The sequence below is a fragment of the Tamandua tetradactyla genome, chromosome 14 (genome assembly GCF_023851605.1).
Source record: "Tamandua tetradactyla isolate mTamTet1 chromosome 14, mTamTet1.pri, whole genome shotgun sequence".
NCBI classification, from domain to species: Eukaryota; Metazoa; Chordata; class Mammalia; order Pilosa; family Myrmecophagidae; genus Tamandua; species Tamandua tetradactyla.
In genome coordinates this window covers 7,865,858-7,883,558 of record NC_135340.1, presented here as the reverse complement: position 1 = coordinate 7,883,558, position 17,701 = coordinate 7,865,858, and the positions used below count along the sequence as shown (strand labels likewise).

The following is a 17,701-nucleotide window of genomic DNA, read 5'->3' as shown; positions in this document are numbered from 1 at the left end:
ACAAAGAAATAAAACCGACGCATATATAAGTAGTAAAACAATAGAGAAATGTGAGGAAGAGACAAACAAAGTGTTCAGGGGGAGAGGGGCTGAGATTGGGAAGAATGAGGTGGGGGCTGGGTTCTGAACAGTACCAGCAGTACTATATTTTTTAAGCTAAGTAGCAGTTATATGGGTATCTGTTTTATAATTGTTTGTTAACTGCACATTTGTTTTATGCATTGTTCTAAACGTGTCCTAGTTCACAATGCTGGAGATTAAAAGAAAAAAATATATACACTCCTAAACAAAATCCTACCTTTGTCAAACAGTTTTACATTAACAATTTCATTTATCTCAATAAGAACTCTATGCAACGTGCAGAAAGGAAAGATAAGTGAGTAAAAGTATGAATTTTAAGTCAGAGAGATTTGGGTGAAGCCTACCTTTGGCTACTTAATAGCTGTATGATTGTAGAATAATTGCTTATTCTAAACTTGAGTTTTCTCATTTGTAAATGGAATATAATAAATATACATTCCTCAGAGGTTTGTTATGGACTAAACAGGGTTAATTAAGAAAGCATATAAGGAAAAACAGACCAATGGAGTAGAATAGAAAATCCAGAAACAGATCCAATTATATATGTAAATTTAGTATATGAAATGTAAAAGCAAAATAATACTTTATTTTTCTCATTTTTCAAACTTGAGAGACCAAGAGGCCACTGTCCAAGAATTTCAAAACAGTCTTATGTCCACCAAGAAAAGAATGGTTAAATATGTACTACACCAATACTATGGGTCAATAATAGGAAATAGGGGCCCATAAAAGGTATGAAAGGATTTGGGTTTTCTTTTTTACTTTTATTTCTTTTCTGGAGTAATGAAAATGCTCTAAAATTGATCATAGGGATGTATGCACAACTATGTGATGATATTGTGAGCTAATGATAATATACTTTGGATGGTTTGTCTGGAGTGTGGATATATCTCAATAAAATGGATTTTAAAAAAAGAATGGTTGAATAAACCATGGCACACCCATGCCATGGTTCAGTTAGATCATTCAAACAATCAAAACACAGGGAGCCCAGAATAAGAATGAGGGTCTTGATCCTGCATAGCTTAAGTAATGCCTGAACTAAGTGAAATCATTGCCCTCCCCACTGTATGGGACATCACATTCAAGGGTGAAAGCCTCCCTGGCGGTGTGGGGGATGAGTCTGGCCCTGGCACTGTGAGATCCATAAAACCATCCTGACCAAAGGGAGGAAAGAAGTGTAACAAGTAGGGTATCAGTTCAAACAGAATTGAGAGCTGCTCTGGAGGTCACTCTTACTAAAGCTTCAGAAGCATTGCTACCTATCACAGCTTGCCAGACCCCAACCAAAACCATTCCTGCTAATCCTAAAGAACATCTAGGTTGTAATACAAGATACACTAGGGTAACTTTCCATGCACTACGGTAACTTTCCAGAAACCTACAACCTCCAGATGGGTCCCTGGACCAGGTAAGTCCTGAAATGCAGAGAGGCCAGCCTCTCCAGAACATCAACTCGTTCCATCCCACTAGTCTATATTACTGACAGCCCCCTCCAACATGAAAAAGTTAGAATGGGCATAGCCCAAATACCCCTAAAGAGTGGGAGAAAGATCAAAGGGAATGGCTGAGTTATACAGAGAAGGTAGGGTGAACAAATGAGTATGATTGCTGAATCATTACATTGATATTTTAGTCTCCAGTATCTTAGAGCAGCTAGAAGTAAAAACCTAAAATGGTGAAATTGTAACCCATACCAAACTCTGTAATCTGTCTACAACTAATAGTTGCAATATGCTTTGAAATGTATTGATTTTTTGTATATATGTTATTTTTCACACACACACACAAAATCAACTGATAAAAAACAAACAAAAATACAATTTTGCAGTGATCTCCCCAATCCAAGCAAGGGGTAGTAAAGTGAGTTCAGTATGCTACCATTTATTTAAGAAAGGGGAGGCTATAAATATATATATATATATATATATCCACTTACATTAAAAAAAGGAAATATTAACAGCGGATAAAATCTAGCCATTTTTAAAGATACTGCTTCATAGATTTGACTATGGAATTAGGAAAGTATTTTACATAATTATGAAAAAAAACAAAACCTTAAAAACAAAATCCGTAAGAACTACGAAAATAAAATGAATCTGATATATATGTGTAGTTAGTGGCCTAATCACACAAAGTGGAACTATTCCAAATAAATTCAAACAATAATTTGTCTATCCCTAGTGAGAATGATATACTCAAAGTAAAAAAAAAAAGAAGAAAGGAGAGAGCAAGCAAAGGAAAGAGAGAAAAAAGGAAGAAAATCAAACTGTTTCAAATAAATCACATTGCTGGTGATGGTGTTATTTGTATTCTGAGGCTGCTGTATGTTTCTAATGGAATAAAGTTAATGAGTAATTACATGATACACTAATTCTGCAACCCCCATGGTCAGTTTGATCTGGGACTCTTAGTATGGAAGAAAGGAGATAGGGATGTGAGACAGCGATATTAAATTATAAACCTTATAGTCCTGAATTTGAACTGGAAGTATCAGAATAAATAAATAAGAACATAATACAATTGATATTATACATTTATATTATGCATAATTTATACATTTAGATTATAAAATATATAAATATAAATATATGTTATATTATACATAAATTATACATTTAGATTGTAAAAATTATTTAAGGAAAAACTAAATTCTATTTCCTAGTTTTGTCTACTAAACAGGTCTAGAAACTAGGATCAACCTTGCAGCAAAGAGCACTCCTAGCACCCAGACATGGTCCCTATAACCCATTCCCCTCAAAGGGAATAGAATTCCTTGGATAAATGGCTAATTCCAGGCCTAAGACAGAAAATGTAAAGATAAATCTGGAATCTTTACATCCAAATAGTGAGAAAACTATCAGAGAGTACTAGGGTCATAGAGAAAACATTCAGGAGCCAAACTGAAGAGGTTCCTATTATTTAAAGATGGGGTAAAGTGATCATCAATAAAACAACAATGGATTAAAATGCAGGCATACCTAAATCCATGAGTTTATAATGCTAATTAAAAAAAAAAATCCTACTCAGTCACCATCCTCCAAAGAACCAACTCATCATTTTGAAACCTAAAAAAACAAGGGAGAAAATTAAGTATATATCATGCCTTTTCTATATTACTGTACCATCACTGGGTTACCAAACAGATGAGAAGTTTCTCTACAGAAATATTCTGGTTAATAAATAAAAAAGGAATGATAGATACCACCATTTTGAACCCTTAATGAATTAACGGAGGTAGGCACTGATGATGAAGAGCTGCTAACTTCACAGAGTGATAATCATACATCAGGGTGCTCTGATGGAAGAACATAATAGCAACTATAAATATTCTTTCACTCTCCACACACCAAAATCAACATGAAACCAATCAACCTTCTAGAACCAGCAATTAATTTACAGGAAATACAGAGAACTGAAAAAGCATATTAAACTATGCCAGAGGGATAAAATTAGAAGAAACATCCAGGCAATGAGAAATTTCATGGACCAAATAACCTGGATTCTTCAACAAATACTGTAAGAAATCAAAAGCAAGAAAGTGAATCTACAGAATAAAAGAAACTTAAAAGACATATCAAATGCAACCTGTTAACCATACATACACATGTACACAAACACACACATTCAGGAGACAAGTGGAAATATGTATACTGATGGGATATAATTGATTATATTAACTAATCACTATTATTTTTTCATGTTCAAAGACAGAATTATAGTTTTAAGAGTTTTACCTTTTAAATTATATTCTGAAATATCTGTAGATGAAATAATATGATACCAACAATTTACTTCAAAATATGGGATGGGAGAGTGTATGGGGATAAATCAAGATTGGTCATGAATTGATAACTGTTGCAACTGGTTGATATGTATACGGTTCATCATAATATTCTATTTTTGAATGTTTGTTAAACTTTGCACAATAAAAAACTTTAAAAGAGAAAAGAATACACGTAAAGCACTAAACTTGGCATAAGCATACATATCCAGATCTTGAATTTTAGAGAGTTTAAATGAATTAAGATCACAAAACTAGTAAAAGACACTACTGAGGAAAGAATATTTTCTTAATCTTAGAGCAATGTTCTGTACACATACATTCAAAAGGTTACAAAGGCAAACAGTGTAGAGCTGCTTAAAATATTTATTGAAGCAATTTATAATTGTTGCCACTTCTGAAAAGGCTAAATCACTCTGCAAAGAGCATTTAGGGGAAAAAAACACACACAAACTAAAACAAAGACAAAATAAATTAAAAGATAAAATAAGAGCATCTAGAATAATTTTTTTCCATTGTCATAATGTGCCAGACGTTGTTCTAACCTTTCTACGTGCATTAACTCTTTTCAACATCACATTTACACTATGAGATAGGCACGATGATAATTATTCTCATTTTATAGATGCAGATATTTGAGGCACAGAGAAATTAATCACAAGACAAGATTTAAATCCTGGCAGTCTGTCTCCAAAGTTCTTAAAAACTACGTTACACTGCTTCACTATTAAATAAGGTCAGGAATTTCTTTACTAAAGTTTTGACTCAGACAAAAATAAAAAGGTTCAGAACAGAAGCTCAAAAAGGATAGATCAGACATATATATTATGTACACATACTCTGTATATCAAGGCTTTAAAATACTCTAAATATCAAGGATAAGCACTCCCTTTTATTACATATATAACAGACTTGAGTCTCCTCCCCCCACAATCCTGCCTCTTTTTTTTTAATTTTGAGACCATAAAACAAATATTTAAGAATACTTTAAATCAAGATAGCTGAATTAGTTAATATCAAATAAATAGTACCCATTTGAAAAGTTTTTATATGGTAATAGTATTGAACTTCACTTCTAATTATACTCTTGTTGCATAAATATACACAATGTACAGATACTGTTCAGATGAAATTAAAATAAAATCAGTCTTTCCATAGTCTACAGTAGTTTCATAATTTTAGGTTCTGAAACCAAGCTAATAAAGGTAAAGCTGTGAGTTTAGTAGCTACATAACTGACACCTAAGCTACAAAGCAGAGGTGCTGAAATCAGTTGGGAGGCAATTATCTGCTTCCATATAAATATAGATCACAATGAGAGTAAATGATTGTGAAGAGAAATGAGGATTGCTTTTTTTAAAAATCCAGACACAAATTTTCCTATAAAATATGTGATTTTTTGAAACTAGGAGGATATTATATTAGATCTGCCTTTCTTAAAACTTTCCTACAGGTCAACTTTTCTCACAGAATAAACTAATAATGGTATATAATTTTATCAATGAGCCTATAGAACAAATTGGCATATTTTAATTTTCTCTAAATTGACTTTTATTATATGTGAAGAAACAAAAGCAAAATTATAATCCCATCATAATATGAATCATTATGACATGGATTCAGAAATAACACAGAAGAAATCAAGTCCCTAAAGCCATACGACATTCAGTAAAAGCTCTAATTTACATAACTAACCCCTATTCACTGAAAAAGCGGTTGCAATGGACATGAAATTCTGTTAACTTATACAGATGAATGCTTAAAGTGTAACAAATTGGATTTTTCTTTAAAATTATAATTTTGACTCCGGACAAAAATGCTTTGGAACATAAACCTAAGTAGATGAAAACATATCACTGATATACATCAAGTAAATCTACTTAATTCTATCTGTACATAAATAAGCTCATTTTTTAACCTTATTTAAAGATTGACTCAAAAAAGAAACAAAAAGGTTTAGAAACCCAAAAGGGTAGATCAATATATATATAGATCAATATATACCCAGAAAATACATAATAAAATATATGGATGATGAATTTTGCAAAAATCTAACTTTATCCTATAATTTCAATAGTCTCTCCCACCAAAGATTTAAAGGTAATTTGATATGTGATGCTGATGAAGTCCCATTTCTTAAATATCCACTATGGAGATTAAGACATCTTCCAGTCTTCATCAAAAAGAGGAATTGTTACAGATAGAACAGAAATTGTACTCTGTAAGGTATAGTGATCTGCAGAGACCTGAGAAAAAGAAGGGCCAAAATGACTCATTTTACTCTGTTGGAGGAAAAGAACACCATAACTGGTGTATCTGGTCTCTTGAAGAGTATACAAGAGAGAAGAGATCATTCTTAAGCTTCTACATAAACTTGATGATAATCACTCCAGATTTCCATGTTCTTTTTCTTTGATTCCATGTTTACTGCACAGACTTTTATGTACTAACTTGAAAAGACACAAGTTATCTTAAGTTCTTAAGATAAAGCAAAGAGTGCACTGGAATTTTAAAACTCAGAATTCTGATCAAAGGAGAGGGTTATCTTCTATTTCAACATAAACTGGCATTCTAATGTGTACACCATACTTGTTACTTTAGTTTGAATTGGGTTCCTTAAAGTCTGAGCATACCTGAATAAAAGTTTAAATTGGGGCTCTGAACTAGACACCCCTTTTCACTGACAACTGCACAATCATCTCTTGGTCTTCACTATTCTTTTCTCCCCAAATACAATGTTTTTCCCCTTTTTGTTTTTCTTTTTCTTTTTTCGGAAAAAAGCTAGCCAAATCAAATTCGGGCAGATTCATTAAAACATTAAAAAGATTAACTGAACTCAAAATAACGCCTAGAATTTTAAACCAAAACATGTTAACATAATCCTTGTTTACATTAACACTGTATTCCCCAAAGAAAAAAGAAGCCTATGACATTCAAGTTGTGCTTTTAAGGCAACATTCAAATTTTATTTTTGAACTTGCATCAGCCAGAAACATTACTTATAAAGTGGCTTAGTATATGTGACTCAATTATTCCGAGAGCTAAAAAATTTAAGAAGTATCTCATCTGCTACAGAGTTAGGTAGGAACACTTGTATTTGAAGGGTACCGATTTGGGACTTGAAGTGATAGTCCCATTTTTCCTACCACGTCACTCAAAAGTAATTATGTGTAATTCCTTAAAAAAAAAAAAGCTCTTCCACGCTCTAAAGAATTCAGCCTCATACCAGACACTTCGACACTTCAGCTCTTCAATTGTGGCCATTCTCCCAAACCCTCAGTGCGCCTAAAACACAGAAATGTCTGCTATCAGCTCTCCACCCACAGGGCGGAATTCTCTTGGGAACGCGATGCTAAGAACTTGATCCGCAACTGGAAGTGTCTTTGCTCGATCCGTCTCCAGGAGACGGGAAGACCGCCGAGACTCGCGAGGCTCCGGCAGGGCAGCTGGAGTTTCAGAAGAAGGGAAGAGCCAGTCTCCACAGGGACCGCATTGGAAGGAAAGACCTGAGGAACGGTTAGGGCAAGGCGGGAAGCCTGAGGAAAAATGACTTCTATTCAGACTACGTACGTTTCAAAGAGAACTTCAAGGGATGGTGGAAAAGGAAAAAAGTGACACAAAACCATTAACCCTCCCCAGCCCGACAACAAAGAGGGCTAGAAAGGAGAGCAAAAGCCCCAAACACCAAATGTGGAAACAGTCCGCGAGCCATCCATGAGGCCGGGCTCGGTCTGGACCTCCTGTCGGGACAAACGGACAGCAGGGAAAAGCGCCGCGCTCATTCCGGGTTCGAGAGATCAACGCCGTTACAGCGCTAACAAGCTCTGCACCAAAAAGATGTCGCCTCTCTCTCTCCTCGCTCGCTCCCGTTCTTTCCTTTACCTCTCACTCTAGCGCCAGTAGGATTCCCGGCAAAAACCTGCCCACGCCTGGGCCGCAGAAGCACAGCAGAAGGAAAATACCTGAGTCCCGGGAATCACGCCGGCAGCGACAGGTGGAGGAGGAGCCGCGGACAACTGAAGCCCAGGCAGGAGCCTCACTTGCCTCCGGTCAAAACCTAACTGACAGGTGGGGCGGGGAACTTCCGCCGAAACAAGGGTAGCGTCATTTCCGTTCAGTGCCTTTGCTCCTTCTTCCCGTCTCCGCTCTAGCGATGTTCGCGACGTGTCTGACTTCCTCTTCCTGGAACCTTGGGTCTATTCCTAACATCTGACGTGGACTACGTATCCCAGCGTTCATCACAGCCGGTCGACTTCCGGGTCAAGAGGTCTGCATGGGGTAAATCACCATGGAAGCGATCGGTTTGGCCACGTGGTACCCCTGGTTACGCCCGGTGGCAGCTGTGGGGTCTGGGGCCCAGGCGGGGGCCATTTTGCGGAAGGCTGCCTCTCGTATCCCTGGGCGGGTTGGCAGCTGGCTGAAGCTGCTTCTTTTTCTCCTCTGCAGCTTTCGACCTGGAGGGGAACAGGGAGGCAGGGCTCCATCGGGCCCGTAGCGGACTGCAATGGTTCCCATTAGTCACTGCCACCTAACGACCCTCCATGGCAGCTGCGCCTTCTGCGCTGCTCCTGCTGCCCCCTCCCCCTGCTCGCTGTTTCTATCGGCCCCAGAACCGCAGTTGGCCTTCCGCCTCAGAGAATGATGAAAGTCGAGTTGGAGGCACCATGAGAGGAGAGAAGAACTACTGCTGCCATGGAGCTGCTGGCGACCACGGTCCCTGTCCCCCGACACCTCTGGCCTCGACCCTCTTGATGCCGGCGGAAGCAATCTCGAGTAGCTGGTCTGGGTCTGGAGGTGGTTTCTCAGGGGGAGACGAAGAGGAGACTCGGCTTTTTCAACTCCTTCGCACCGCGCCGGATCCTTCCGAGGCCTTCCAGGCTCTGCAGGCTGCTTTGCCTCGGCGGGGCGGTCGGCTTGGCTTTCCCCGACGGAAGGAAGCATTGTATCGGGCCCTAGGCCGAGTGCTTGTGGAAGGCGGTAGTGATGAGAAGCGACTCTGTTTGCAACTTCTCTGGGATGTTCTCCGGGGTCAGGGGGAGGCGGGACAGCTGGAAGAGGCCTTTAGTTTAGCACTTCTGCCTCAACTAGTTGTCTCTTTACGAGAAGAGAATTCTGCCTTGCGGAAAGATGCGTTGCAGATCTTGCACGTGTGTCTGAAACGTAGCTCTGTCCAGGTACTGAGAACGCTTATACAACAAGGACTGGAAAGTACGGATGCCCGGCTAAGAGCTTCCACAGCACTATTGCTCCCTATCTTGCTTACTCCTGAGGATTTGTTGCTTGGCCTAGATCTCACCGAGGTGATAATATCCTTAGCCCGAAAGCTTGGAGATCAGGAGATAGAAGAAGAAGTTGAGACAGCTTTCTCTGCACTTCAACAAATTGGGGAACGACTTGGCCAAGAGAGGTTTCAATCCTACATCTCACGCCTGCCGTCTGCCTTGAGGAGACACTACAATCGCCGCCTGGAGTCCCAGTTTGGTAATCAGGTTCCTTATTATTTGGAACTTGAAGCCTCTGGATTTCCTGAGGATCCCCCTCCCTCTGCAGTGACTCTTTCCAACAGCAATCTTAAATTTGGGATTATTCCTCAGGAGCTGCATTCAAGATTGTTAGATCAGGAAGACTATAAGAACCGGACTCAAGCCGTTGAAGAACTAAAGCAGGTGCTGGGAAGATTTGACCCTAGTTCGATCCCTAATTCTAGTCTTGTCGGTTTCATTAGCTTGCTGTATAATTTGTTAGACGATTCTAACTTCAAAGTAGTCCATGGCACATTACAGGTCTTACATTTACTGGTTATTCGCCTTGGAGAGCAGGTACAACAGTTCCTGGGACCTGTTATAGCAGCTTCTGTCAAAGTTCTGGCAGACAATAAGTTAGTGATCAAGCAAGAATATATGAAAATCTTCCTCAAGCTAATGAAGGAAGTAAGTCCTCAACAGGTGCTTTGTTTACTCCTGGAACATCTCAAACATAAGCATTCCAGGGTGAGAGAAGAGGTGGTGAATATTTGCATCTGCTCTCTCCTGACCTATCCCAGTGAGGATTTCGACTTACCCAAATTGTCTTTTGATCTTGCCCCAGCTCTTGTAGATAGTAAACGCAGGGTACGCCAAGCAGCCCTAGAAGCTTTTGCTGTGTTGGCATCATCAATGGGTTCAGGTAAAACCAGTATCCTTTTCAAAGCTGTGGATACTGTTGAACTGCAAGACAATGGAGATGGAGTGATGAATGCTGTGCAGGCCAGACTGGCCAGGAAAACCCTCCCAAGACTAACAGAACATGGATTTGTGGAATATGCAATACTTATGCCATCTTCTGCACAGGGTAGGTCAAGCCATTTGGCACATGGAGCAGATACAGACTGGCTTTTGGCTGGTAACAGAACTCAGAGTGCACACTGTCACTGTGGTGACCACACAAGGGATAGCATGCAGATTTATGGATCTTACAGTCCGACTATCTGTAGCCGAAGGGTGTTAAGTGCAGGAAAAGGAAAAAATAAACTACCATGGGAAAATGAGCAGCCTGGAGTCATGGGAGAAAACCAGACCTCCAATTCCAAGGATATAGAGCAGGTATGCAACTTCTCTAATTTCTTTGTTGAAATTATGAAACAGTTTAAAATGAAAATATACATTTATATGACCAGTAATCACTTAAGGGTGAAGCTATTGAAGGTTATTTTGCTTTGTTTTAAATCAGTTAAAATGGTGACATGGGTATACATTATAATGGGACAGATCAATTAGGACCCGGTAATAAGATTCCTGCCTCATTTGATCTGATTTGAGGCACAGTGTAATATAGATAACACCTGGATTTTAGTTTGTCACCTTGGGCATGGCGCTAATACAACAAACACTGAATACATAGTTAAGTGCCATGAGCTAAATTCTGGGAATAAATATAATACTTGTTCATGCAGATTAGGGAAAAAAGTCAGACCTTTAAATTGGCAGTTACAAAATTGTTAAAGGCTAAGATAGAACTATGACAGAGTCCTGTGGGAATATTAAAAATCAGTCAGCTAATTCTACTGCAAAAGTAGAACCAAACAGACAAACAAAAAAAAAAAAACTTCAGAGATGTGACTTTTGAACTGAGGTTTTGATTTTGAAAATTCCGAATTCACAAATAAAGGAATAGAATTTACAGATAAATGAATGTTCAAATACCTCACCTATATTTACCAGTTATCAATGTCTTGCCATATTTGTTCCAAATTTGCTGAGCCTTTTGAAGGTTGCAGGTATTTTGCCATTTCATTTTATTTAGAGTTCTAAGTATTTTTGCATGTGTCTCCTAAGAATGAGGATATTCCTGTTTAGCCATATGATCACACCGCAGAATATCAGTAGTAATTCAATAATAAATAATACATAGCCTGAAGTTTAATTTTTCCAGTTGTCTCAAAGATGCATTTTATAGTTTTTTCATTCAGATCCAAACAATACAAAAAATGTATTGTGGTTAATACATCTCTTTCATGTAGAACAATATCTCTGCTTCTTATCTGTTTTTTCATGACATTGTCTCTTGAAAAGTCTGGGGTAGTCTGTAATTTTTCTCATTGTTTCCTTATGATTAGATTCAAAACAAAAATTTTGGGCAAGAACTGTTTTGTAGGGATTTTGTGAACTTCACATTACATCATATCATAAATTGTATATCAAATTGCCCCACTACTGATGATGCTAATTTTCATCACTTGGTTAAGATGGTGATAGCCATATCTCTGCACTATAAAGATATATTTTCCTCCTTATAATTAGCAGATAATCTGTAGGGTGATACCCCATAATGCCCTAATAACATTTCATCCACTGTTCTTAGCATTCACTGCTCCTTGCCTGTATCATTTATGACATTGGGAGTTACATAAAGGGTGATTTAAAAAAAAAATAACATTTCTATATTGTTACTTGACATTCTTTGTTATTCCATGGTAATAACTAACTATTTCAGTACCCCTTGCAACATTAAACTTGTCCCAAATTTGAGCTGTGACTGGCTCCTTTGTACTTTTGACATGATTCCATTAGTCTTTGAAAGATTCCTTAATTTAAATATAACATGCTGCCATGTTTACTGTGTATAGTTCTTGCTTCAGATGGTCATCGGCCGTTTCTTCAAAGAGCCCTAGAAGAACTAAAATAGAGGTGCTGTTCGTTGCAGCTGCTTGTCATTGAGAATCAACCCTTTGAGTAGATACAGCCAGGAAATTCCTTTTTTAAAAAATGAGTTCATTCTCGATTGTATAACTATATAACTTTTACACTGTGACCAGGTGATTGTGAAAACCTTGTGTCTGGTGCTCTTTTATCTGGGGTGTGGACAGATGATTGAAAAAATAAGGATAAAAAATAAATAAAAATGATCAGGGTGATGAATACACAACTATGTGATGATATGGTGAGCCATTGATTGTAACCGTTTCAAGAATGTTTGTATGTCAAGAATGTATTTTTGTTTTTGCTTACAATAAAAATATTAAAACTAAATAAATAGGTGGGGAAAAGGGTAAACAATTGGGTAGATTAAAATACTAGTGGTAAGTGAAATGGGTCATGGGATGTATGAGTTTTTTCTTTTTTCTTTTCATTTCTTTTTCTGGGGTTATGCAAATGTTCTAAAAATGATCAGGGTGATGAATACACAACTATGTGATATTTGAGCCATTGATTGTATACTGTGGATGGACTGAGTGTGAAGTTTCTTAATAAAAATATTTTTAAAAAAAATGAGTTCATACTGATACTTCAGTTCATATCAGTATGACAGGGTTATTCCTCATCCTTCTTTGTTCTGTATTTGAAAACCCTGCTTCTTGACATCAGTCACGTTTACTCATAATACTGAATCCTACAATACTCCAAAATAATTACTTCACGAAATAACTCAACTAGATTTCTTTACAATTCTTTTTGTGCTTAGAAGTACCCCATAGTTAGACTTGTGTTCAGAGTTTTAAAAATTTTTCTCTGATTATGATTCAAACATTGTATTCAAAGATGAATAGAAATTTGCTAAATGGAGGCATCCCATGGATTTCAGACTGAAGGAATAGCATGTTCGAAGACACTGAGTTATGAAAGGACTTAGCAAGTTAATGGTGAACTTCGAGATGGCTGACACAAGGGGTCTATAAGAAAGTAGCAGAAAATGACACTGGAGATGTAGGCAGTATGAAGATGTAGGCAGTATGAAGTATGAAGATCATCTTTGCAAATAAGGAGTTTGGACTTTTTCCAGTAGGCCTCAGATCTTTTTAGTGATGGAGGTGAATTAAGTGTTTTCTCGAGTTCCTTCCAGTTCCCAAAATTTGAAGACAGTTTGAAATAACTGTCTTCAGATTTAGTAAAAATAAATGGTATATAAAAATTGAAGCAGTCAAGTTCAGGCTTTTACTGCACCAAGAATCCCCTGACATATTTATGGGACTTTGGTATTTAAAACATTTCAAATGTCCTCCACTTTTGTTTAAAATATCAAATCAGTTTTTCCTAGGGTTATTGTTATAGATTGTAAACATTTCCTGGCAGTGAATGCTTTTCTATAAAGATTGGTCTTTCTTTTTTTAATGGACTATTTTTTAGAGTAGTTTTATATTTATAGAAGAATTATGCAGAAAGTACAGAGTTCCCATGTACCTTCCCCCCAGTCACACAGTTTTTCCCTATCATTAGCATTTTCATTAGTGTGGTACAATTTGTTACAATTGATAAGCCAATATTATTAGAATTATATTAACTAAAGTCCATAGTTTACATTCAGTTTACTCTTTTAAACATTGGTAGTGACACTGTTAAGTATCAAGTCCAAGACGTTAGTGTATATGTTAAGATTTTGGTGCTGGCCCAAATGCCTAGACATGTTGCTTTTGAAAGATGCAGTGAAATAAAAATTTACTCAAGAAATTTCATTGTAATTACTTGCTCAGACACAGCCTGTATCTTGATGGAGGACAGGGATTAAATATATGTGTATAAAAATATTTTTTTTCTTTTATTTTTTCACGTGGGCAGGCACTGGGAATTGAACCTGGGTCTGCAGCATGGCAGGTGAAAACTCTGCCACTGAGTCGCTGTTTCCCACTGTAAATATTTAAGTATTTTTATGTGTGATGCTAGTTTGTAGTTTCCTTCCATATTTTATGGCCTTTTCTGTCTTTTTAGATTTTCCAGGCGTGACAGGAAATTTCTCTCCAAAAGAATGAGCATGTAATGTTCAAAATCAGATCAAATTCCTCGATTACTTTAATAAATTTATTTCCTATTTTAAACTGATCTAGTATTGCTCCGAAACAATAGCAGAATTAGTATAAATTGTAAATCTCAGGGCAGCTGTATTTCATGTGAAAGAACTGGAAGCTCATTGTAGTCATTCATTTTAAAAATTAGACTGGTCTTAGTGCTCTGTGATTAAAATTGTCCTTGTATTTAATAGATGCCCATTAAATGTGATCATTCATTCCACAAGTGTTTATTGAACTCTTTTTTGTGTGCCAGACATTGTTTCATGTGTTGAGTATTTGGGGCAATGATAATTAACCTGAAAAAAAAATCATTTCCTAATAGGCCCTGTTCTTAGCTTCTTACATGTTTTATTCCATAATCCTCACATAGACCCATTTTATGGATGGGGAGACTGAACTACAAGAAGTTCAAATAACTTTTAGGTCACATTGGTAGTAAGTAATGGAGCCAAGATTCAAGCTCAGAAAATCTAACCTCCTGGTCCAAGTTTTGTGTAATTCTGTTTGGCTTAACTCTTCCATGTCCCTGAGTTAGTTTCTTTGCTAAAAATATTTTTTCTTTTAGCAACTTGATTACATGTGTTTCTTTTTAAAAACTTGTGGTTGATGCCTCTGATTCCTTTAAAATTTTAACAAAATAGCAATTCCTTCACTATTTTTGCCTAAATTAAAAGTGGGGAATTCTGAAAAAGAAAATTTTTAGAAACTCCCACATTAATCAACGGAAAGCTTTCATTTACTAAATTGTCCTGAAATTCATGAACTCCGTGGGTGCCCTTTCAGGTGAAAGCCAAAACAATACAGAAATAAATAGTTGAAGCAAGTTTCATTTTCTGTTATGGAAAATAGCTCTGTCTCATCTAAGTAAATAGAAATAAGCTCTAGTGTCTTCCAAGAGAAGTTTGTATCGTGCTAGAGGACTTAGGTTCCCCATATTCCCTATCCCTCACACTTCTTTTTTTTAAACCAGGAGTACTAGGGTGTTCAGTAAATGAGTTTAAACGGTACTCTTTTTAAGTGATCCAGAATGAGGTAGCTTTGGTATTAGGTTGATTCCCTTGTTAATATAAGAACACCGGAAATATTTTGTGATATTTTGGTTGTATTGAGAATGTTGTGCTTTATACAATCCTAGTCAGGTTAACTGGGGGACACATTTAGTACTTTTGAACCCTTGTTTACCCATTTAAAAAAATTCGTTGTGGGCAGGCCACGGTGGCCTCAGCAGGCAAGAATGCTTGCCTGTTATGCCAGAGGACCTGGATTCAATTCCCAGTGCCTGCCCGTGTTAAAAAAAAAAAAAATTCATTGTGAGATAGAGTGATTCCTATATCAACCACAGGGTCTTCCAAATTGTTCTTTCTAATGGCAAAATGGCTCCAACAATCTTCAAGTTGAAATGCAGATGTCATTAGTGGTCCCTCCTCCCCTCACCAGTTCCACAAATATTGCCCTATTGTTCTATTTTACTCATCTGCCTTTAATCTGTTAAATTTTCTGGACTTAATTTATGCTGGTCACTGCCCAGATTATCCTTCCATGTCCCTATCTCCTTCCTTTTTTTTCTAGATAACATCTATTCCCCTTTGACTCATCTCAGGTCTTCTTTACTACATATTTCATCTCATTTTAAGCTTCCCCCGTTACAGTGCTTATTATATTGTATTGAAATAGACTTTTCACAAGTCTTTTCTTTCTCCCCACTATACTATGAGCGCGTTGAGAATAGATCTTTTTAATTTTATTAATGGGGGGCAGCCCAGAGCTTGGCACTTTTTTAAAATCAGTAAAAGCCCTCTCAAGTGTAGATATTTTGTTTAATCAAGCTTTAATTTTTTAAAAAATAACTTTTTAAATAATACTAGAAATATGATGCTATAAATATTTTAAACATTAGTTACCTATCATTGTGTATATAATTGATAAGAAACTAGCACATGATCTGGAATTCCTATGTTTTGTGTGAAACTCCTGTGTACTTTGCTTTATTTGAGATTTAATTTGTTCAAAATTCATTTCTAAACGTGTTTTCTAAAACTATTAAAATAAGGGCCGAAGTAATAAGTTACCGCCGTCAAATGCCTCTGACTTTTCATATTCTGCTTTATACATGACTGGGTTCATTATCGTGGCAAAAAATAAATTTTTTTGCCTCATGGTATATAGAGAAAATTAGACTGGTTTCTTAAGAAATTCATAATTCTTTTGATGGTTTTTATAGTGTGAGGATCTGACAGAAATTTTTAATATGTTGGTTTTCATGAAGGTGTTAAAATACATGATAGGCTTTAGTCTTTTTGAGAAGAAATGGACAGGATCATATAATCTGGTTTAAGAGAATGTAAGTGGGCTTTGTTTTTGTGGTTACCAACATGAGAATTTGAGGGTAAACTAAACTCCAGTCACCTTAAACTGCAGTGCCACTATTACTGACATTAGCTGCAAAACCATCAAAGTTCTTCATGTACATTCACAATAAAAGGCGAAACGATGAAAGACCGTAAAAATTCTTACTATCTGCCCTAAGGAAGAAATACGCCATTTTTATTACTGTGTTGTACTTTGCTTTATTTGAGATTAGTTTGTTCAAAACTAATTTTTTTGTTTTTTCCCCCGATTCCACTAGGAGACATCTTAGTTGGTTTAAAAATGTATGAATGTATATGTATAAATGGGCATATACATTCTAAAAGAAAAGATGTTCTGCTGAAAGTAGTTTGAGGTTCGTAAAGCGTTAAGTTACCTATTAGAACACAATCTGGGGTAAAATTAGTTTTCTTCTCTCCTCCCCATCCCCTGCTCTGCCCTCCAGAAAAAGGGGGAGCAGATTACAAAGGACAATTGGCTGTTAGGCAAAAGGGAAAAAATTTTAGTATCAATCTGCCCTCCTTTGGTTTATGTTATAGTTGGTACCATGTGTGTGAGACATGAATATCAGAATGAGATTTTTATGCTTAAAGGTGTAAAGTGAAGTTAGGGAGACAGGATGTCAGCATTAATAGATAAAATATCAAATAACAGAGTTAATTATCAAATGATTGAGAGAAGCAGTAATTACTAAAAGAGGGTCAGGAGAAAATAAGATGAATATTGATGTATTAGAACAATTAGGAGTCAGGAGACAGGTTTCTAGTATTAGTTTAACTCTGTGATTGTGGACTTGATATAAACTTATTATCTGTAACTTTACTCATGTATAAATCAATAATTAATATAAACCAATAATAGTGATAATACTACTAATTAGAAGAAGAAATAGTATTAGTAGTATTAAAAGCAGCTAATTCTTAAATAGCACTTATTCTGTGGCAGGTACTTTTATATATACAAAGATTAAATAACTTGCTTAAGGTCTCTTAGCTAATGAGTGACAGAGCTGTGATTTGAACCTAGTCACATAATCCAGAGTCTGTGCTCTTAACCATTATATTATCAGATAAAGGGCTATAACTACCCTTTTCTCCCAGCACAGGTGCTTTCATTACAGATGCTTGGGAAATTGCCAAAGGGTACCTGAACAAGGTAAATTTGACCTGTTGCTTGACAGAAGCTAGGGTTTTAAGTGGAGAGGAGAGT

At 36.7% G+C, this 17,701-nt stretch overlaps 2 protein-coding genes across 9 annotated transcripts in view; one reads left to right on the top strand and one right to left on the bottom strand.

The window, feature by feature from the left end:
* Window positions 1–8,081, bottom strand: part of KLHL28 (kelch like family member 28) — a 28,299-nt gene extending 20,218 nt beyond the window's left edge. Inside the window, exon 1 of one of the 2 annotated variants that reach the window (XM_077126869.1) lies at window positions 7,827–8,081. The gene's annotated coding sequence lies outside the window, so the exon portion shown is untranslated. Of the gene's footprint in view, window positions 1–7,746 lie in introns of both variants that reach the window. The other variant, XM_077126870.1, reaches the window with a different exon arrangement.
* TOGARAM1 (TOG array regulator of axonemal microtubules 1) overlaps window positions 7,686–17,701 on the top strand; it is a 138,243-nt gene continuing 128,227 nt past the window's right edge. For 2 of the 7 annotated variants that reach the window (XM_077126868.1, XM_077126865.1), the window contains exon 1: window positions 7,981–10,445. In XM_077126868.1, coding sequence (XP_076982983.1) covers window positions 8,406–10,445 — 2,040 coding nt within the window. In that variant the 5' untranslated portion in view covers window positions 7,981–8,405. Of the gene's footprint in view, window positions 10,446–17,701 lie in introns of all 7 variants that reach the window. The other 5 variants (XM_077126864.1, XM_077126862.1, XM_077126863.1 and 2 more) reach the window with 5 other exon arrangements.